This window comes from Neofelis nebulosa, chromosome X (genome assembly GCF_028018385.1).
Source record: "Neofelis nebulosa isolate mNeoNeb1 chromosome X, mNeoNeb1.pri, whole genome shotgun sequence".
Lineage (NCBI taxonomy): Eukaryota > Metazoa > Chordata > Mammalia > Carnivora > Felidae > Neofelis > Neofelis nebulosa.
In genome coordinates, this window is record NC_080800.1 from 89,503,254 (window position 1) to 89,526,877 (window position 23,624).

At 38.4% G+C, this 23,624-nt stretch overlaps 1 protein-coding gene across 1 annotated transcript; it reads left to right on the plus strand.

The window, feature by feature from the left end:
* Positions 1–22,641: 22,641 nt before the first annotated feature.
* LOC131502118 (glyceraldehyde-3-phosphate dehydrogenase-like) lies at positions 22,642–23,265 on the plus strand. The gene has a single exon (XM_058712726.1). The coding sequence runs from the start codon at positions 22,642–22,644 to the stop codon at positions 23,263–23,265; it is 624 nt and encodes a 207-aa protein (XP_058568709.1).
* Positions 23,266–23,624: the final 359 nt, after the last annotated feature.

A 23,624-nucleotide genomic window follows, 5' to 3' on the forward strand; every position in this document is an offset into this window, starting at 1 on the left:
AAAGGGAGATGACCCAAATAGATAATATCATGAATGAAAATGGAATTATTACAACCAATCCCTCAGAGATACAAACAATTATCAGGGAATACTATGAAAAATCATATGCCAACAAATTGGACAACCTGGAAGAAATGGACAAATTCCTAAACACCCACACGCTTCCAAAACTCAATCAGGAGGAAATAGAAAGCTTGAACAGACCCATAACCAGTGAAGAAATTGAATCGGTTATCAAAAATCTCCCAACAAATAAGAGTCCAGGACCAGATGGCTTCCCAGGGGAGTTCTACCAGACGTTTAAAGCAGAGATAATACCTATCCTTCTCAAGCTATTCCAAGAAATAGAAAGGGAAGGAAAACTTCCAGACTCATTCTAGGAAGCCAGTATTACTTTGATTCCTAAACCAGACAGAGAACCAGCAAAAAAAGAGAAGTACAGGCCAATATCCTTGATGAATATGGATGCAAAAATTCTCAATAAGATACTAGCAAATCGAATTCAACAGCATATAAAAAGAATTATTCACCATGATCAAGTGGGATCATGGGATCATGACCATGATCATTCCTGGGATGCAGGGCTGGTTCAACATTCGCAAATCAATCAACGTGATACATCACATTAACAAAAAAAAAGAGAAGGACCATATGATCCTTTCAATTGATGCAGAAAAGGCCTTTGACAAAATCCAGCACCCTTTCTTAATAAAAACCCTTGAGAAAGTCGGGATAGAGGGAACATACTTACACATCATAAAAGCCATTTATGAAAAGCCCACAGCTAACATCATCCTCAACGGGGAAAAACTGAGAGCTTTTTCCCTGAGATCAGGAACACGACAGGGATGCCCACTCTCACCGCTATTGTTTAACATAGTGCTGGAAGTTCTAGCTTCAGCAATCAGACAACAAAAGGAAATCAAAGGCATCAAAATTGGCAAAGATGAAGTCAAGCTTTCACTTTTTGCAGATGACATGATATTATACATGGAAAATCCGATAGACTCCACCAAAAGTCTGCTAGAACTGATACATGAATTCAGCAAAGTTGCCGGATACAAAATCAATGTACAGAAATCAGTTGCATTCCTATACAGTAACAATGAAGCAACAGGAAGACAAATAAAGAAACTGATCCCATTCACAATTGCACCAAGAAGCACAAAATACCTAGGAATAAATCTAACCAAAGATCTGTATGCTGAAAACTATAGAAAGCTTATGAAGGTAATTGAAGAAGATATAAAGAAATGGAAAGACATTCCCTGCTCATGGATTGGAAGAATAAATATTGTCAAAATGTCAATACTACCCAAAGCTATCTACACAGTCAATGCAATCCCAATCAAAATTGCACCAGCATTCTTCTCGAAACTAGAACAAGCAATCCTAAAATTCATATGGAACCACAAAAGGCCCTGAATAGCCAAAGTAATTTTGAAGAAGATGACCAAAGCAGGAAGCATCACAATCCCAGACTTTAGCCTCTACTACAAAGCTGTAATCATCAAGACAGCATGGTATTGGCACAAAAACAGACATAGACCAATGGAATAGAATAGAAACCCCAGAACTAGACCCACAAATGTATGGCCAACTCATCTTTGACAAAGCAGGAAAGAACATCCAATAGAAAAAAGACAGTCTCTTTAACAAATGGTGCTGGGAGAACTGGACAGCAACATGCAGAAGGTTGAAACTAGACCACTTTCTCACATCATTCACAAAAATAAATTCAAAATGGATAAAGGACCTGAATGTGAGACAGGAAACCATCAAAACCCTAGAGGAGAAAGCAGGAAAAGACCTCTCTGACCTCAGCCGTAGCAATTTCTTACTCGACACATCCCCAAACGCAAGGGAATTAAAAGCAAAAATGAATTTCTGGGACCTTATGAAGATTAAAAGCTTCTGCACAGCAAAGGAAACAACCAACAAAACTAAAAGGCAACCAATGGAATGGGAAAAGATATTTGCAAATGACATATCGGACAAAGGGCTAGTATCCAAAATCTATGAAGAGCTCACCAAACTCCACACCCCAAAAACAAATAACCCAGTGAAGAAATGGGCAGAAAACATGAATAGACACTTCTCTAGAGAAGACATCCGGATGGCCAACAGGCACATGAAAAGATGCTCAACGTCGCTCCTCATCAGGGAAATACAAATCAAAACCACACTCAGATATCACCTCACGCCAGTCAGAGTGGCCAAAATGAAGAAATCAGGAGACTATAGATGTTGGCGAGGATGTGGAGAAACGGGAACCCTCCTTGCACTGTTGGTGGGAATGCAAATTGGTGCAGCCACTCTGGAAAACAGTGTGGAGGTTCCTCAGAAAATTAAAAATAGACCTACCCTATGACCCAGCAACAGCACTGCTAAGAATTTACCCAAGGGATACAGGCGTACTGATGCATAGGGGCACTTGTACCCCAATGTTTATAGCAGCACTCTCAACAATAGCCAAATTGTGGAAAGAGCCTAAATATCCATCAACTGATGAATGGATAAAGAAATTGTGGTTTATATACACAATGGAATACTACGTGGCAATGAGAAAGAATGAAATATGGCCTTTTGTAGCTACGTGGATGGAACTGGAGAGTGTGATGCTAAGTGAAATAAGCCATACAGAGAAAGACAGATACCATATGGTTTCACTCTTATGTGGATCCTGAGAAACTTAACAGAAACCCATGGGGGAGGGGAAGGAAAAAAAAAAAAGAGGTTAGAGTGGGAGAGAACCAAAGCATAAGAGACTGTTAAAAACTGAGAACAAACTGAGGGTTGATGGGGGGTGGAAGGGAGGGGAGGGTGGGTGATGGGTATTGAGGAAGGCACCTTTTGGGATGAGCACTGGGTGTTGTATGGAAACCAATTTGACAATAAACTCCACGTATTGAAAAAAAAAGAAGAATGTGGCATATATATTGGGGTGCCTGGGTGGCTCAGTCAGTTAAGCGTCTGACTCCGGCTCAGGTCATGATCTCACAGTCCGTGGGTTTGAGCCCCACGTCGGGCTCTGTGCTGACAGCTCAGAGCCTGGAGCCTGTTTCAGATTCTGTGTCTCCCTCTTTCTCTGACCCTCCCCTTTTCATGCTGTCTCTCTCTCTCAGTCTCACAAATAAATAAATGTTAAAAAAAATTTTTAAAAAAGATGTGGCATGTATATACAATAGAATACTACTCACCAATGAAAAAGAATGAAATCTTGCCATTTGCAACAACATGGATGGAACTGGAGGATATTATGCTAAGCAAAATAAGTCAGTCAGAGAAAAACAGATATCATATGATTTCACTCATGTGTGGAATTTGAGAAACTTAACATATGAACATAGAGGAAGGGAAGGAAATATAAGATAAAAACAGAGAGTGAGGCAAACCTTAAGAGACCCTTTAATACAAAGAACAAACTGAGGGTTGATGGGGGGTTGGGTTAAATAGGTGATGGGCATTAAGCAGGGCACTTTTGGGGATAAGCACTGGGTATCATATGAAGAGACAAATCACTGGGTTCTACTCCTGAAGCCAAGATGAGACTGTATGTTAAGTACCTTGAAAATTAAAAAAAAAAAAAAAAGTTAAAAATAGAACTATCCTATGACCTAGCAATTGCACTAATCAGTATTTACCCAAAGAACATAAAACTACTAATTCAAAGAGATACATGCACCCTGATGTTTATAGCAGCATTATCTACAATAGCCAAATTATGGAAACAGCCCACGTATCCATCAACTGATGAAAAGATAAAGAAAATGCAATATATGTAAACAAGAGAATATTACTCAGCCATGAAAAGAATGAAATCTTGCCATTTGCAATGACATAGATGGAGCTAGAGAGTATAATGCTAAGTGAAATAAGTCAGTCACAGGAAGACAAATAAATACCATATGATTTCACTCATATGTGGAATTTAAGAAACAACACAAATGAGCAAAGGGGAACAAAGAGAAAGAGAGGAAAACCAAGAAACAAACTCTTCATAGAGAACAAACTGATGGGTACCAGAGGAGAGGTGGGGAGTATGGGTTAAATAGGTGATGGGGATTAAAGAGTGCACTTGTGATGAGCACCAAGCATTGTATGGAAGTGTAGAATCACTATATTGTACAGCTGAAACTAATATTACACTATATGTTAACAAATTAAATAAAAACTCTTTAAAAAAAGCATAGTGATATACATTCATATGCAGATATTAAATATCTTTCCTTCATAAATACAGCCTCTCAATACATGCATAGATATAGTTGCATACCAAGACCTCTGTACTCATACAGACACAGAAAGACATATACATCACTAAATATTGAAATATATATCTGTATACCCAGGTAGGCACATGGATGCAAAGTCAAATATGAATGTCTAGAAAATATAAACATAGAGGTACACACAAGAATACACAACTACAAATAAGATATCCATGTAAATTGTAATAGATATCCATGTAAATTGTAAATAGATATCCATGTAAATAGATATGTAAATATCCATAGATATCCATGTAAATAGATATGTAAATGTAAATAGACATCCATGTAAATTGTAAAATGTAAATTGTAATACCATTTATCAGGAGTCTACTATGTGCCCAGAACTTTACATAGGTTGGCCCATTAATTCTCACAAACACTCCTTTGAGAGGGGTATCATTAATCTCATTTTACAAAGTTAAAGGAGATAGTAACTAGCCAAGAGTCATGTAGCTAGTATAGCTTACAGTAGAACAATAATTCAAAACGAAGCCAGGGTTCCTGAAGAGCCACAATTCTCTAACACCTTTATGCTGTAGCCTCTCATGACAGCTTAGAGAAATTCACAAACAGATGCACACCCATTTATAGGTACTTATGCTCTCTGGCCAAGAGAATTTTAAAATGTGATTAGCATAGTTCAGAGTCTGTTATCATCTTAATCATTTGTTTGAACTACAACAATCTGGAATTCCTTTGGGTCATTAGTACCTGTCAGTAAATTATAATGTGTTTAAATTACCTCTAGAGTATTTAAATTTAAACAGTCTTGTATCCTGGAGTAGGGCCAGCCAATATTTTAAAATAATAACACTATAATTAAAGCTTAAGGTAAGCTTAGGATCTCATTCAAGTTAACAAAAGATTACTCTTTACAGCAGAATTAAAAACAAGATTCTAATTAATTAATGTGCTAAATGTTCTTCCTTTTTGCAATCAGCATGGCAATTTCATCTGAGAAGATGCTGCACAAATATGCACACAAAAGCCCCAGCTGATACTCTGGCTGGATGCACTTCCCAGGGAACTGTCTTATTTCCTTGTACTATCCTGGGCAATTGTAGAGAACCCTTTGATGTCAAATATGAGCCTACCATAGTGTCCTCTACTGTGAATCCATACCCTCAAGTTTTGGGAAGCTTTAACAACCTCCCGGATAGGGAAATCAGGCACTCCAGTTTGCCCAAGACAATCCAGTTTACTCCTATTGTTTTGATTCAGCTAAGGGTATACTAAAAAGGGTCTTGATTTGGATAATAACATACCTAGAGACCCTATTTTAGATCATTTATGAAGCCATGAATCTTCTGGCATGGAAGTAGACAGGATAGGGAAAAAAGCAATACAGAAGAAGTATAGAGGATTTACTTTCTTCTTGGATCTCCTACTAGATTTGGTGTTTGGGCCACAGTGTTGATTTCCTGTCACTGCACCCTAGTTTGTGCAATAATACCAACTATAGTCCCAGTTACTAGGGGCTTCCTCCCTCTCCCCAGCACAGCCAAAATTATAGTGTTTCCTGATAACTAGGGCTTTTTCTTTGTCCATGGTACATACAAAGTTCAGCACCTTGTAACAGTGGTGATGGTGCTAAGGAATGGGCATGGGCAGAGCCTTCAAAAAACAGTAACAATGTAACATATAGACTCTATAGAAGAACAAAAGGATTTGGAGAAATTTTCTAACAAAGTATTCAGGGGAAGAAATGTACTCTGTTAAGAAGATTGGAAACACTAAACAAAAACACATGGGATGTGTCATGGGGAGAAATCCTGCCTGAACAAGCAAGGGGTTGACTGCTCCGTTGGATATTTTTCAAGTCTAACTTCTAAAGATTTTCTCCTGAAGAGATTACAAGAACAATGGAGGTCAAAGTACAAAACATACAGTCAGCAAAAGCAACTCTTTTTCATGGATTCCATGAAAGACAGTGAGAAACAGTAACACCTTGGATCCCTACAACTTTCTTTTGAAAAGCTTATTGATGGTACTAACATTTTCTATTGAATTCCTTTGGCATTTGCATAATGTAGGCATGGAGAAGTGGAAGGACTTTCCCTAGGTCTCACAAGCCAGTGGTAGAGCCCGAATCAAACTCATCTTTACTGAGTCAAGGCTAGGAGAGTTTTAATTTTTTAATTAAACTCTGTGCCTATGGTAAGATTACATCTGTATAGTGACTAAATTAAAGGACCCTTGAGCTTGCCAAGGTTAGAGCCCTGGCTCTACCACTTACCAGCTATGTGACCATAGTCAGGATACTTCAACTCTCTTTGTCTCAGTTTCTTTACCTATAAAATGGGATAATAAGAGTACCTCCTTCCCAGGGTTGTTGGGAGAATTATATATTAGATATAAAATCCTTAGAGCTGGTGTGCTAGAATAGGCCTTGCATTAGCTCTTAAGGACCAATTGTGTCCATCTCTTTCCAACACTTAGTGACACCATGCTGTTAGCTTGCAATCAGCCATGGTGGGAGTATTTTCACCATGGAAATAGGCAAACACTACAAATCAGGGATTTTCCCCCTACTGAGCCAGTTGTTAAACATTTACCACCACATCCCTGGGCAGGATAAACTGCCATTGTGTCAGATACAACTCCCTTGTGTGCTCAAGTGAGTTGGGGCTCTTTCAGCTCTTGGCAAATGTTGAGAGCCTTTTAGGAGCACAAGAGCTTCAATGGACTAGGACTAGACTGTTGTGGTTTGATTTTTCACTTTAAGGCCTGTTTGCTGTGGCAATTCTAACAACATATCCCCAAGGGGCACTGGATTACACAGCCTCCTCACATATAAGAGGTCTCAGCCCATCGGAGAGGAATTTGAGGCCCAAGATGGTGGACACCACTGTAAAGAGCAAATCCAAAGGAAAGTAAATGGTAGGAAACTGAATACAATGAAGGGAGCAGTAACAAGTCTGCATTTAAGTTTCCGATGATCATTTTGGGGAGTGATAGAGATTCCATTATCAAAGAAAGATGGGGATTGTATATAAAGCCAGGAACCAATTTGAACTTTAATGACCAACACAGAGAGAATTGGGTTAAAGCCAATTTATAAAACCAATGAAATGGATGGGAGTTGAAACAATACAGGCACAGAGCAAACAGACTTTAGGCCACGTGTAAATCTAGGCAAATACGAAACACATGGCATAGTCAGAGCACAGGCATTGCTCTCTGCCTCTCCCTCCACCATGGCCCTCCCCTTAAAGTTGGTCAGTCACATCTTGATAGAACTGGAACAAGAGACAGGAATCTACTGATATTCTGCCTGTGTTAGATTCCAAAGAAGACAAGACTCCAGCTTGCCTTTCAAAAATAAGACCAACATCCGGATCTATCCCTGGCACTTCCATGGAATCATCAAGTGTGAGTATGAAAATAATATTGTCTACCTTAGTCCCCTCTTTTAACAACTTTGGAAACTGAGGCCCAGAAAAGTGAATCCTCAATGTCTCAAAGCTGATTAGTGGCATACCTGGGCCAGAAGCTCAGGACTAATATGTTACTATGAAGCACAAGTTTAGTGTTTCTTAATGGTTTCTTCTTATAAATATCACTTTAAAAATGGGGTATGTTCTTGTTAAGTTGGGAAAACCTTAATCTATTTTTGCTCCTAGCTTTCCTATTGTAGCCCAAAGTCAACAGCTCTTCTCAGATCACAGAAGTATTTACAAATTTAACTCACATGCAGTCCAGAAATCTTGGCTTTTAAAAGTTATTGATAACAAATGCTTGACACAATAGCATCTGGGAACCAGGTGAAATTCTAACATGTGTAGGGGAAAAAGCAAGGCTGGGGTAGCTTTGCTGTATTCATATGTGAACAAACTTCTACCTCCTGGTACTTTTCATGTCCTCAGAAACAATACTTTTTAAAAAGCCAATGAGTACTTGGGATAGAATTTATGTCTAGATTGCAGAATTCTATTACAGGGACTTCCTCTTTCTATTCTACCATTTCCCAGCTGCCAAGGTAGTCTCAGTGACTACCATAAGGTACCAAATCCCTTTGTCCAGAATACCAGCATATCTGTAGAAAGTTCCTTCAAGGACATTTAGGTTCACTTCAACCCTTTTGACTCACAGAATTTCTTTTTTTTTTCTTGAAGTCTAATTGACATACAATAGTATATTAGTTTCAGGTGTACAACACAGTGATTCAATATTGATATACATTTTGGAATGATCACTATAATAAGTTTAGTTACCATCCATCACCATAGAAAGTTAATGCAGTATTATTGTCTATATTCTTTTTACACCAACTCAACATGATGATACATTTTGGCAGTTAGCTGGACATTGCTATTCTTGTGATTCTTTAAATCTTGAAGATTTTCCTGGGTTTGAACATCACAGGGTCAACTTATATATATCACCTGACAAATCTGCTGCTGTAATGGAAGAGGGAAGGAAATAAAGGGCAATAGATGACCATGTGCTGACAAGCTATAGATGGCCTGCAGCCTGGGGAATCATACTCTTTGCATGAGGCTCAGAACAAAGGAAGGATTTGCTGGGGGGAGAGAACTAACATTTGTTGAAGGCTTTCTATATAATAAGGAAGTTAACTTGGAGTCTTCCCCAAAATTACACGCAGTACAGGAAAACTGAGGCTAATAAAGGTCAAGTTACTCAGGTAGTAAGTAGCAGAACCAGAGTGAGACTCCAGGTCTGTTGGACTTTGAAGTTCATGATCTTTTCATAAGATCAGACTGCCTCCACTAAAGGGAGAGGAACATCTGATCTGAGTACTGACTGAACTCTTCTCATACTTCCTTCTTGAAGAAGGGGATCTCGCCTGCTGTGGTTATAGGTTCATCTGCTCAAGTCAGAGTTGGTGGCTACCAGCACAAAAAAAGGCATAAAAGTCAGTGAGAGGTGGAGGGAGCAACCTTCCAGGTACACAACACAGACTGAACCCCTTGACCCTGCTTTGGAGCATTCCCACCTGCTGACCAGGCCAGATGAATAGCTCCTCACAGATCTGGCTGTCCTCACTGTACCTCCCCAACATAAAAACCATTTGCCTCCAAAAAAAGTTCTAATTGTTCAGACAACAGAGTAGCAGCCAGGACTTGTGTGGAAACTCTTGCTAACACCAGTGGAAAGGGAAGTAAGCAGAAAACCATTTCACTTGCCTCTGAGTTTCTTTGCCAAGAGCACCAAATCTTAGTGTTCATCCATGCCACCTACAAATAATGAGCTATGACTATCTGCAATTACTGTGTTAGGCTCTGAGGATATGAAGACAAATGACATACTCCCTTCCCTCAAAGAACTCCTAGCTCTTAGTAAAGTACAAGCTCTGAGAAGCAGTCTTATTTGATGGCTAATAGCATGGGCCCTATAATCAATTGCCATGCTTAAGTCCTAATTCTACCTCTTACTATTTGTGTAAACTTGGGAAGTTAATTTGACTTTTCTGTTCCTCTGTTTCCTCATCTCTGAAATAAAGGTTAGGAAGGTGAGTAAGCCCATGTTAGGCACTTATAACAATGTCCAGCAAATTTATAAATCCTCAATAAATATTTATTATTATTACTACTATAAGCCAAAGTGATTTCTTTCAAAGTCTACCCTATCAGAATGAATGTATTCAGTGAATGAATTAACTTTAGCTTTTTAGAAAATCTCTTTCAATATTTGGATAGAAATGGAAGCTGAGGTGGGGGTGAGGTGTGATGTTCTTCACATGAGAAGACCATGAATCTTCTTATCCAGTTTATTTTGAGAACATGTGCCAATTGGAAGCAGGTAGTACCACTGACATTTTATAAACAATTAATTACCCTAATAGTCTCAGCTATGTGGAGAATTTCCTTAAAACAACACAGCTTGTGCTGGCCACTCCCCTCTGTGGAACTTGATTTCTCCATCTGTGGGTTGAGAGGGTTGCATTGGGTTGATTGTCAAAGGCCATTCAGGCTCTGACACTCAACATTTCTTCTGTTCTTAGGGCTCAATTGTTATTCCCAGAGAGGGAAAACACATATAAAATCTTGAAAGGTTTGTTGGAAAAGTTCCTGTTGTGATAAGGGAATTTGGCTAGGGAAGAAAATCCTGATTTGTCAACCATTGATCATTGATCAAAATATATACCTTTATTATAATTATATAAAAAATATACCAAAATCATATACAGTAAAGATTTGAAGAGACCTTAAATTACATCATCTAGCCCAGCATTTCTCAATTTTGACACTATTGACATTTTAGACCAGATTATTCTTTTCCTGGAGGGGGAGGCTGTCCTGTGCATTGTAGGATGTTGAGCAGCATCCCCAGCCTCTGCCCACTAGATGCTGTTAGCAATCCCCTGCCCCAACAACTTGTGACAACTGAAAATGTCTCCAGACACTGCCAAACGTCCCCTGGGGATAGGATTTCCAGATTTAGCTAATGTATTATATCTGGAAACACTACCTGCAGAGGGGGGCAACTCACCCCTAGCTGAGAACCATCAAAATTCTAGCCCCTTGCTACTTCAAAGTTCAACATGGGCAACACCTTGGAACTTTCCAGAAAAGCAGAATCTCAGGCTTAACCCAGACCCATTAAGAAAGGACAGGCATTTTAACAACTCCCCAAGTGATTTATATGCATGTTAAGTTTGAGAAACCCTGATTTAGTCTTAACCCTATATATATAAAACCCAAGATATAAATAGATAGATGATAGATAGATAGATAGATAGATAGATAGATTATAGATAGATAGATATAACTTACTGATGATACTTTTAAAAAGTATAGATGCCCACCATAATGTATTCTAATTTGGTAGGTCTGAGGTAAGGCTCCAGAATCAGTATTTCTAATTCTCACCGCTGTTTCTGCCCAGTGAGCCTAAAATACATCAAGGTTTATGAAGTGTTGATCTATTCGGTCCAGCCGTTTCATTTCACAAATGAAACTGAGGCCCAAATGAAGCAAATTACTTGCACAAGTCACAAAGACACAGTTGAAGAAGCATGGTTAAACTCTAGAATTAGACCCCAGGCCCACTGACTTCTAGTATTTCTCTTGCTTTCCCCTGGCCTTTCTACTGTCATTAAAGTTGCCTGCCAAAAGTTGTCTCCTCCTAAGAAAAGACAAAGAAAACAGAGGTGTTGCAAAATCAAATAGACTCTCACACCTCCAAAACCTTTAGGAATAACTGGCATTGATGACAGATAGCACCCTGGTAGGAAGGCTGATCCTAATATTTATCATCAGTTGTAATGAATGCTGCAATTAAAAGCAGGCTGACCTAACAGAAATCTGGAAATCTGTATCTCAATTCAGTTCAGCAGAGAACATTGCAGACAAAATAACAAGAGGCTAATATATTCAGATGCATTTTAAAATGAAATGAGGAGCAAGCAGTGAACATCTTAAACAGCATGGCAATGAATCTGTATTCTGCTTTAGGTTAGTTACAACACTGAAGAGACACATGCCTGGCCAGTGCCACCAGCATGGTAACATCTCTGAGTAGGCAGCCCTATACATCCCAAGATGTAGAAGCATACATTCTGGGTAGGATATGTGACTTTGGTGCAAGGTATGCTGGGAACTGACAGTCACCTCAAAAGAGTTTAGGAAACACCTCGCTTCACAGATTGCATTACAATAGTCTGGGATGAAGCAATCTTTGGCTGAGGTTTGGGACTTCCAGAAGCCACTGAAATTTGTGGGGTGAAAAAACCCCAAACACTGTTTTTTTAAAAAAATTTTTTTAATGTTTTATTTATTTTTGAGACAGAGACAGAGCATGAGCAGGGGAGGGGAAGAGAGAGAGAGTGAGACACAGAATCTGAAGCAGGCTCCAGGCTCTGAGCTGTCAACACAGAGCCCGACACGGGGCTCAAACCCACAAACCGTGAGATCATGACCTGAGCTGAAGTCAGACGCTCAACCGACTGAGCCATCTAGGTGCCTCCCCAAACACTGTTTTGACCCAAGGCCAGGGCTAGAGAATTTATTGCCTCCAGAAATCAGTTGAATTCCAATATCTTCATATTCCAGAACGAATGCAACTTCCACTTCTTAGAAGAAGAAATCTGGAAAGGGCAAGCATGAAACAATCTTTGCAGGCTGTCCACCCACCCCAAACCGCATAGCCCAGAGCACAGGCAGCTGGAAAAATTAATGTGTTCATTTGACAACCCCCCCAGAAGCTAGACCATGTAATTAATTTCTTTCTAAGCCCCTAAGTTATTCATTAGGAAGTGTGAAGAGTGCCCAAGGGACACTGCTGGATCACTTTTACCTTTATAGTTAAAATGATTTGTTAGGATTTATGAGCAATTTCTTTAATGCCAGTTGATTATTGGGTTGTCTTAGAAAAAAGGAAAAAAAGCTCACTTCCAACAGCTTGTTATTGCCAACTTCTCCACCTGGAATTAATCAAGAAGTACTCAAGTAGGCACATAGAGCACCTACTATGTGCCCTGTGCAGTGGTAGGAATGATACAAAATAGAGGATTAAAAAGATGGGATATTTTCCTCATTCGCAAAGAATTTATGAATTCTATACACATGGAACAAGGACAATTACACATTAAGGTGCATGCATAGTTCAGAAGAATGGTTACCATAGAAGAAAGGCTCCATGGAAGAGGTGGAACTTTGTAGGATGGGGTGCCTTCCCAAATCACAAATCATTCCTAAAGCCAAGTAGTAATCTATACTAGATCATTGCTTCCAAACATGATGTCCAATCACCTACTTGGGATTTATGTACCTTTTTTCAAATTTTATGACATTCATCCATTCAACATTTATTGACCCCTACTCTGTGCTAGGCATTTTTCTAGGAGCTTGACATACACCAGTAAACAAGGCAGGAAAGTCCCTGCCCTCATGGAGAATCTATTCTAATTGGGGAAGGAGACAATAACCATACATTCAAATAATTAGAAAGCAGGATGAGAGGATAGAGAGTGACAGAGGGTGTGATTTTATATAGGGAGAGCCAGGGAAGGCCTCTCTGAGGAGGTGATATCTGAGCTGAGACCTTAGCAGAATGAGAGAGAAACCAGGTGGATTGGACATCTGGAAAGGAGAGTATAGACTTGTTTCCCTGGTCAATCTTGCCTTGCCTGGGTATCAGCAAGCCTTTGTAACATCCTACTCCCAAACTATACCTGTTGCATTCAAGATGGCACATTCCATCTCCTCCTCTAATCCAGTGTACCTGCTTCTAAGCTTGAAAACAAATTGTTCCATCACTCCTTTTGAGCTGACAGATTCTAGTTACCAGCAAACATACTGGAAATACTGGTGGGAGTTGGGTGATGATTTTAACTAATGTCAACGTTAAAGTAATGCTAGAAGATGAAAATGGTTTAGTTTTGACCCAGGCAATTTAAAAACCACTAGATTCTCTATTTCTGCCAATCATTAAAAATTTTTAACTAAAACTATTATAGACACTATTATTAATCCAACTATATCATTAGTCTGACAATTCCTTTCATGAAAATAACTGGAAAATGTTTCCTAAACTTAAACTCAAAAAAGCCTTCTAACTTCTGTTTTGATCTTGATAGTTTATTTTAACAGCACATTATATCTATTTTATTCTGTAAGTCTTTGGAAGGCTTCAGACCAAAAGCAATAAAATTCTGAACTGACCGAAATGCCTTCCCCTCCACCTCTCCAATTCCTTTCCATGCCAAGTTCTCATAACTCCATGAAGCCTGTTCAGCCAGCCTCATGTAAGTTTTGTCTCCTCAATAGATTATTCCAGGATGGTGAGGACATCTTATACTTTGTACCCCTCTATTGTATCTAGCACAGTGCTTTGCCCCCAGGTACTGTATATAAATACTTGTTTGTTGATCAACTAAATGTAGGTACTAATTGAAGTAAGCCTGAACAGAAGTCACAATGCTATAGAACCTGTCTTTCCAAGTTCTTTGTTGGAAAATTCAGTTACTGGTGTGCTTTCTGATAACTGGAATCCTAGGGACTAAGGGAATCACCTCATCAAGAAGTGTGGCTTCGTGATCAGACACTGAGTCACTGTATGGTAGTCTGCCCAGAAAACCAAGCCATCTCTTACATGCACAGGTCACTGAAGAGACACTTGGCTTTACTTCTGGGAAATGCAGAGCCACTTATCTGGAAAATAGAATGATCATTCCAATATTCTATTATTAACACAGGATTCAGTGTATACCTGGTTCTTTGGAGCAGTGTCTAGGATGGGTAAACTTTTGATAAATGATAAACTATTAATCATGAATGGAGAAAAACTTTCACTTAGATTAGGCTGATGGAAGAGGCTTGGACAGATGCAGATGTTTTGAAAGAAAAGATTTGGTAACTTAAACACTATGGAGGTAAGGCAATGTTAACATTTCTAATATGGGGCCTGGAAGAATGACTTCTTCTCTTACCTTAAGCATTGCCATAGGCGGTCAACGCTAAAGCATAAAGGCCAGGGGAGCATGCATCTCTTCTCAGGTTACTACCATTGCCTCCAGTGTTGGCCTCTAGGAGGGCTGAATTTAATGACTCCTCTTCCTTCCTTCTGTTTATTTGTTTGAAAGTTAAGCTTGTTTAGTTATCATTGATTTGTTATGGGCCTGTCAGGGGTGATTTATCAGTAGTTTGTTCATAGTGACTTTTTTTTTTTTTTTTTGCAGCAACGTGGATGGAACTGGAGAGTGTGATGCTAAGTGAAATAAGCCATACAGAGAAAGACAGATACCATATGGTTTCACTCTTATGTTCATAGTGACTTTTAAAATACAGCTATGTTATTGCAGCCATGTCATTTTCTCAGTATCAGACAAATGATTTAGTTAACATAGTCATGCTCTTGTACAATTTACTAAATGTATGGGGTGCTGAGCTTTTTCTGTTTGATTTTGTTTCGTTAAAACTTGGTAACATACTAGGTAGATATTGCCACTTAGTCCTGAAGGCTAATTTGAACATTTTTGTTACTCAAGGTATCTTTAACCACATTTCTCCAACAGTACTACAATGAATTAAATGAGTGCGACTACTGGAGCATTTGGCAAATTGATATTTCAAGGAGGTTTTAATCTTTCAGGCTGGTCTGCTTTGTTCTCAAAGGCAACTGCTCCTTGAATGAACAATCCAATTTAGAAATGTGACTTGCTTTTCTGATTTTTGCTTTTGAAACCATGTTAACATTTTTTTTCTTAAGAGCTATGGTGTTTTTCTTCTGTGCAGAAAGTACTTTCTTGAAAGGTATTTTGACAAACAGGTTGATGAAGGGCATACGGGGGCTCAACAGTAGACCAGGAGAATACTACAGGTTTGTGATGCCTGTCAGCAGGCATAATCTTCATCTTGAATGGATTCAAATTAGAATTCTCCCAAGAAATTTCTGACATGGTTACAAATATATAGAATCATCTGGGAAGACTGTAAATAAATTGGTACAGCTTTTACAGAGAGCAAGTTGGCAACAATGTAATATTTTTCACCTATCACATTGGCAATTTTTTTTAATGATTAATAAAAGCCAGTGGTGGGAAAGGTGTGGGGTAATGGGTACTCTCATACTCTATTGACAAGATTATATATTACCTTTTGGAGAGTAACTTGGAAATATCAAAAAAAATTGTAAATGCATGTACCATTTGATCCAGCAACTCTTTTTCTGACACTTAGACTAAAGAATTTGTACAATTTGGCAAAGGTATATGTACAACTATATGCATTGTGAAATTATTAGTTTATTATTAAAAAATAGAAACAACTTAATTACCATTAACCGATTTAATAAATCTATATATCCGTAATACAGAATACCGTGTCACTGTTACAAAGAATAAGAGTAATTCTGTTTGTACTGCTTTGAAGCATCCCCAAGATATAGTGTACTTGAAAAAAGCAAGCTATGATATGGTATAGGTATTACTCAGAGCTCTCCAGAGAAACAGAACCAACAGAAGATTGTATACACACACACACACACACACACACACACACACACAGCACTTTATTATAAGGAATTGGCTCAGGTGATTATGGAAGCTGAGAAGTCCCAAGATCTGCAGCTGGCAAGCTAGAGACCCGGGAGAGCCAATAGTGTAAGCTCCAGTCCAAAACTTGGCAAGCTTGAAACCCAAGAAGATCTGATGTTTTAGTTTGAGTGAAAAGGCAGGAAAAGACCAACGTCCCAGATCAAACAGTTGGGCAGGAAGAGTTCCCTCTTACTTGCAGGAGAGGAAGTATTCAAGATTCAAGAGGAAGTATTCTATTCAAGATTTCAACTGGTTGGATGAATCTCATCCACATTAGGGAGGGTAATGTGCTTTATTGTTTTTAATTTATTTTTATTTTTTTTTGAGAGAGAGAGAGAGAAGGACAGAGCATAAGTAGGGGAGGGGTAGACAAAGAGAGAGAGAGAGAGAGAGAGAGAGAGAGAGAGAGAGAGAGAATCTGAAACAGGTTCCAGGCTCTGAGCTGTCAGCACAAAGCCCAACATAGGGCTTGAATTCACAAACCATGAGCCAAATTTCGGATGCCCAACCAACTGAGCCACACATGCACCCCAGTAATGTGCTTTATTTAACCTATCCATTTAAATGTTGATGTTTGCAGAAACACCCTCACAAATGCACCCAAAATAATGTTAACCAAATATCTGAACATCCCATGATCCAGTCAAGTTGACACATGAAATTAACCATTATAGTATGTATGGTATAATCTCATTTTTGTAAAACAAAAAAACTAAATAAAAATGCAACATTATGCATACACAGAAGAAAATATCAACAGCAATCACCTCTGAGTAGAAAGCCTGAGGTTTGGAGTATGGATTGGGTACTTGGGGCGGGGACGGGATTGGGTACTTCTTTCACCATATATTCTTTATAGTTTTATTTTTAGTTGATTTTTTAAAATGTTTTTATTTATTTTTGAGACAGAGAGAGACAGAGCATGAACAGGGGAGGGGCAGAGAGAGAGGGAGATACAGAATCGGAACCAGGTTCCAGGCTCTGAGCTGTCAGTACAGAGCCCGACGCAGGGCTCGAACCCATGAACCGTGAGATCATGACCTGAGCCAAAGTCAGACGCTCGACTGACTGAGCCACCCAGGAGCCCCTTTAGTTGATTTTTAAAATCATGATCTTTGATTTCTTTATTGGTTTTATAATTTTAAAAAAACTAGTTAATAATAAAGTAGAGGGTAATAATAGGAGGTAATACAGAAGTCCCTCTAGCTCAGAACCATGGGAATGGTTGTAAGTGATCGGTCAAGGCAAGGTGGAAAGAGAACAGGAGAAAAATCTACAAAAAAAATTGCTGGCCATCAACAGGCTGTAAGGGTAGCACAGTTTTGCCCTTGCCCTTTTTTTATTTGCTCTTTCTATTCCCTTCTTTCTGTAGTGTACCCATTGCTCCTCATGCTTGATAACTCAGAGACTGTAAATGTGATAAACCCTAATCCTCACCCCTACCCATGATCCTTTTCTTGCAGCACCTTTGGAATTCAACTCTTCACTTCCTCTCTCTTTCTCCTAATTATCCTAAGTGAAGGCAAAGCCTAATTGTTGTAAACAGTTTGTGTATAATTTAATCAGTAGATGGTACTAACGGGTAAAGAATTCATTCATTTACTCAATAAACATGTAACATGGACTGTGTATCTACTATGCATGACTCACTGTCTAGAGAATAGGCATTTCTACCTGGGAAAAGCAGTGGTTTGAGATTAGGAAAGAGAAGGTGTGTAAGGTGTTACAAGATATTCCAGGTAGAGGGAGCAACGCTGTCAAGATTTGATGATGTGAAATCCCATGACCTTTAAGAGAAACTGGACATTGTTTGGTATGACTAGAGGATGGAATATGAAGAGAGAGCACAGTGAGAAATGAGGCAAAGAGATACAAGGGAGGTATCAGCAGGATAATTATATATTATATGAGCTTGCCTCTCTGCAGAATGTTTGGTATCCATGTCTTTTCCCCATTAAATGCCAGAAGTACTCCCCCCCCCAACTATTATAATAATCAAAACATTATACCACAAATACACCTTTCTAAACATTCCTAAAGGAATCCCTCCTTGGTTGAGAACTACTGGGGCTTGATAAAAGATGACTATTTAGGTAAGAAATAACAAGTGTTGGTGAGGATGTAGAGAAAAATGAACACTTGTGCACTGTTGATGGGAACATAAATTGGTGCAGCCACTGTGGAAAACAGTATGGAATTTCCTCAAAAAATTAAAAATGGAAATACCACATGATCTGATAATTCCACTACTGGGTATTTACACAAAGAAAACTAAAACACTAATTCAAAAAGATATATATACATATATATATATATATATATATATATATATATATGTTTATTGCAGCATTACTTATAATAGCCAACATATAGAGGCAACCTAAGTGTCCTTTGATAGACAAATGGATAAAGAAGATGTGGTATAATATATACAATGGAATATTACGTGATCACAAAAAGGATGAGATCTTGCCATTTGCAACAACATGGATGAAACTAGAGAGCATTATGCTAAGTGAAATAAGTCAGACCGAGAAAGATGAATACCATACGATTTCATTTGTATGTGAAATCTAAAAAAAGAAAAAATGAAACAAGCAAAAAGCAGTATCAGACCTATTAATACAGAGAACAAACTGAAGGATGCCAGAGGGAAAGGGGTTGAGGAGATGGGCAAAATGGGTAAAGAGGAGTGGGAGATATAGAATTCCAGTTACAGAATGAATGAGTCATGGGAATAAAAGGTACAGCATAGAAAATATAGTCAATGATATTGCAATAGCATTGTATGGTGACAGATAGTAGCTACACTTGGGTTGAGCACAGTATAATGTATAGAGAAGTTGAATCATTATGTTTTATACCTGAAACTAATGTAACATTGGGTGTCAACTATACTCAAATAAAAAGAATTTTTAATGAGGACCTTTTATGCCCGGCTAATGAGTTTGGACTTAATGAGTAGGGCCTGAGCTTCTCAAACTATAGTAAGATAATGATGTGCAAACGGATACTTGAATTCCTAAGATAAACATGGCTAATTTTGAGGGATCAATTTTATCTGAAAACTTTTTAAATGAATGGAAATATGGTAATATAAATTTTACATTAAACACAGATATAATGTGGAATAGAATGCTAGATGATTATGAATTACTAAGGTAAAAGAAGGGAAATTTTATACTTGCACTAACTATACTCCAAACTTCTGGGGATATTTCAGGTAGAAAGTTAGAGAAACAATGGAAATTATTAGCCAATGAGTGTGGGAAACAAGGGAAAAGTATGATCAGATTTTCATTTTAGAAAGATCACTTTATCTGCAATTGGAGAATACATTGGAAGAAGAGAAAACATGCAGCCAGACCAGTTGAGAGTAAAAATGGTAAGTTATGGAGAGAAGGGATGGAAATGAAAGATATTTAGAAAGTAGAATTCATATGACCTAATGAATGAATGGATATGGAAAATGAAAGAAAGCAAGCTATTGATAGCGCCAACCATGTTTCTGCCTTGAGTAGCTAGTTAAGATAGAGACATTAAAAGATAAGCAGAATTGGGGAAGGAAAGGCAAAAGTTAACTCAAATTTTTGAATGTATTGATTTTGAGTTGACTACAGATTTCCAGTGAATATGTCTAGTAGGTAATAGTAAACATGCACTTGCAACTCATGGAAGAAATCTAGTCTGGGAATCTAGCTTTTGAAATTTTAATTATATTGGTGGTGATTAAAGCCATGGGCATGAATCAATTTACCCAAGGAAAGTGAATGGAGTGACAAGAAGAGTTCTAGGAAAAAAAAAAAACTCTAGGAAATAATGACTTTCAAAGGTTTGGCTGAGGAGGAAGATCCTGTGAAGGAGACTGGGAAAGAGTAATCCTAAAGGTAAGGAAAGAAAATCAAGAAAGAATACTGCCATGGAAGTCAAGAAAGAAGGAAGTTTCTTTTAATATTTTTATTTATTTTTTAAAGGTGGGGAGGGGCAGAGAGAGACACACATACACAGAATCTGCTGACAGCAGAGAGCCCGATGAGGGCTCAAACTCATGAACTGTGAGATCATGGCCTGAGCCAGTCAGACAACCGACTGAGCCACTCAGGCACCCCAAGAAAGAAGGAAGCTTTAAGTAGAAGGGGGTGACCAACAGTATCAGGTGACAGAGAAAATAAAGTCAGGTAGTGATGAGATGTGTAAATTAAATTTGACAGCTAAGAAAACAAGTTTAAGTAGTTTCAGCCAGATTGCAACAGGTTGTAATGGGTTGAGAATGCTTACTGCACTGAGATAATTAAATGCATAGTATGATACCTGGAGATGTTTTTGGGGTTTTTTTTTATTTGTTTCTTTGTTTATTGTTATTAGAATAAGGCTTGACCATCTTTAAATACTGAGAGGAAGGAACTAGATGACTGGGAATGATTGAAAGTAGATTTGAGCAAAAGGAAAATTAGTGAAGATCTCAGAACATATATGAGGTGATATCCATTTCACAGAAAGGAGAAAGACAAGGATGGGTCTAGATGTACGGATATTTGCCACTATGTCAAGGCAGAATGTTTGGTATGCTCCCTGTCCCAGATGGTTTCTATTATCTTGGTGATAGAGAAACAAAGTAACTTGCTGTAAGAGTAAGTGGTAGATGGAGTGGAAAAGGAGTCTGAGAAGAGAGGTTTAAGTTTGAAATAGGCAGTAAAGGGATGGGAAATGTTACTGAGAAGTATGGAGGGACTTCCGGGTAGTGTTGTGGTTCCAGCTGCCAAAGACCAAACTTCTATAGGAACCCCAGTATGGTTGTGTGATTCTTTCTTTCTAGCATAAGCAACTTGGACATAGAAGGAGAGATACGATGGCCTGAAAATACAACATTGTTCAATGAATAAAATTTGGTGACTGCTGGGGAGCAATGAAGTCTCATACCCAACCTATTTTCTGACAATTAAAAATGATATGGTTCACTGTCTGTTCTTCTGTGCTCAGCACGTAACTATACCATTTTTGGCAGTGCCAACCACATTCCAGATAGATGTTAGTAAAGGCTGGAATAAACAAATTTGGCTATATTCAACACCTGGACTGCAGTCTGCTTCCATCTGTGACAAAGTAGGTATTGTCACTATTTATGAGTACCTCAGCTACATCATCTGCATGTGTGATTCCACCCACGAAAAAATTCAATAGCGAGGGAAACAAAGCAAAAATGAACTATTGGGACTTCATCAAAATAAAAATCTTCTCCATAGCAAAGGAAACAATTGATAAAACTAAAAGGCAGACTACAGAATGAGACAAGATATTTGCAAATGACACATCTGATAAAGAGTTAGTATCCACAATATGTAAAGAACTTATGAAACTCAACACCCAAAAAAACAAATAATCCAGTTAAGAAATGGCAGAAGCCATGAGTGGACATTTTTCCAAAGAAGACATCCAGATGGCTAACAGATACATGAAAAGAAGCTCAACATCACTTATCATCAGGGAAATACAAATGAAAACCATGATGAGATACCACCTCACACCTGTCGAACGGCTAAAATTAACAACACAAGAAACAATAGGTGTTGGTGAGGATGCCGAGAAAGGGGAACCCTATTGCACTATTTGTGGGAATGCAAACTGCTGCAGCCACTCTGGAAAACAGTATGGAGGTTTCTCAAAAGTTTAAAAATAGAACTACCCTATGATCCAGCAATTGCACTTGTAGGCATTTATCCAACTGATACAAAAATTCAGATTTGAAGAGGCATATGCACCCCAATCTTTATAGCAACATTATTGACAGTAGCCAAACTATGTAAAGAGCCCAAATGTCCGTCAACTGATGAATGGATAAAGAAGATGTTTTATATATATATAATATATATATATATAAAATTTATATTTTATAATATATATTATTATATATATTAACAATAGAGAACAAACTGAGGGTTGTTGGAGGGACATGGATGGGGGATGAGCTAGATAGGTGATGGGTATTAAAGAAGGCACTTTTTATGATGCACACTGGGTATTGTATGTAAGTGATGAGTCACTGAATTCTACTCCTGAAATCAATATTGCACTGTATGTTAACTAACTCAAATTTAAGTAAAAATTTGAGGAGAAGAAAAAAATATACAAAACTCAACAATAAGAAAAAGAAGAGATTTAGCAGCAGTGTAAATACTGATAACGGGAAGCTTGTCAACAATAGTAAGCCCATCTCCATATTTGAAGAATAAGGTATTACTAACATCAAATGGGACAATGCTGGTGTTGAATATGTTGTGGAGTCCACTAGTCTCTTCCCTTTATTAGAGAAGGCTGGAGCTCACTTAGGGTTGGAGGCTCCTTATCTCTTCCCCTTTCTCAGATATCTCCATGTTTGGGAAGGAAGGGAATCATGAGAAGTATGATCACTGCCTCACGATTATCAGCATTGCTTCCTGCTCCATGAACTACTTGGCACTCTGGTCAAGATTATTTATCCATGTCAACTTTGAGATCATGGAAAGACTTATGATCACAGTTTACACCATCACTTCCACCATAAAAAATATGGATTTCCCCTCTAGAAAACTGTGGCATGTTGGTCATGGTACTTCTCAGATCATCATCTCTGCAAACATTGACACTGCCAAGACTGTGGGCAAAGTCATTCCTGAGCTGAATGGGAGTCTCACTGGCACAGTCTTCTGTGTTTTTATCCCCAACATGTCTTCCATTAATCTGACCTACACTCTGAAAAAAGATGACACATATGGTGACATCAAGAAGGTGTTAAATCAGGCATTGGATGGCCCCTTGAAGGATATCCTGGCATATGCAGAGGACCAGGTTGTCTCCTGTGAGTTTAATAGTGACACCTATTCCTCCAGCTTTGATGTCTGGACCAGTATTGCCCTTAATGACAATGTTGTCAAGCTTATTTACTTATATGAAAATAAATTTGACTATAGAAACTACATTATGGACTTCATGGTTCACATGGCTTATAAGGACTAAAAGCCCTGAACCAGTACTCCCACTAACAGCACAAAAGGAAGAGAGAGGTCCTCATTTCTGGGAAGTCCTATCTCAGATATACCCTTAAGACATTGAGTATTTTCATCCTCAACATGATTCCTATCCCATATCCCCTAGAAGGATACCATCAACATAGTACCCTATACCCATCAGGGAAAAAATAAGGTGGTTTGCTGTGAACAAAATTTTGAAGCCAACTGCCAGCCAAAGAGTATGAGGCATTGCAGATAATAACTTTAGTACAGACATCATTTGGACATGGAGTAGAAATGGGCTGCAGCTCATAGTCTCTAGGTATGGGCATGGCTGTTTAGGCCCTGTGGAATATACTGAAACAT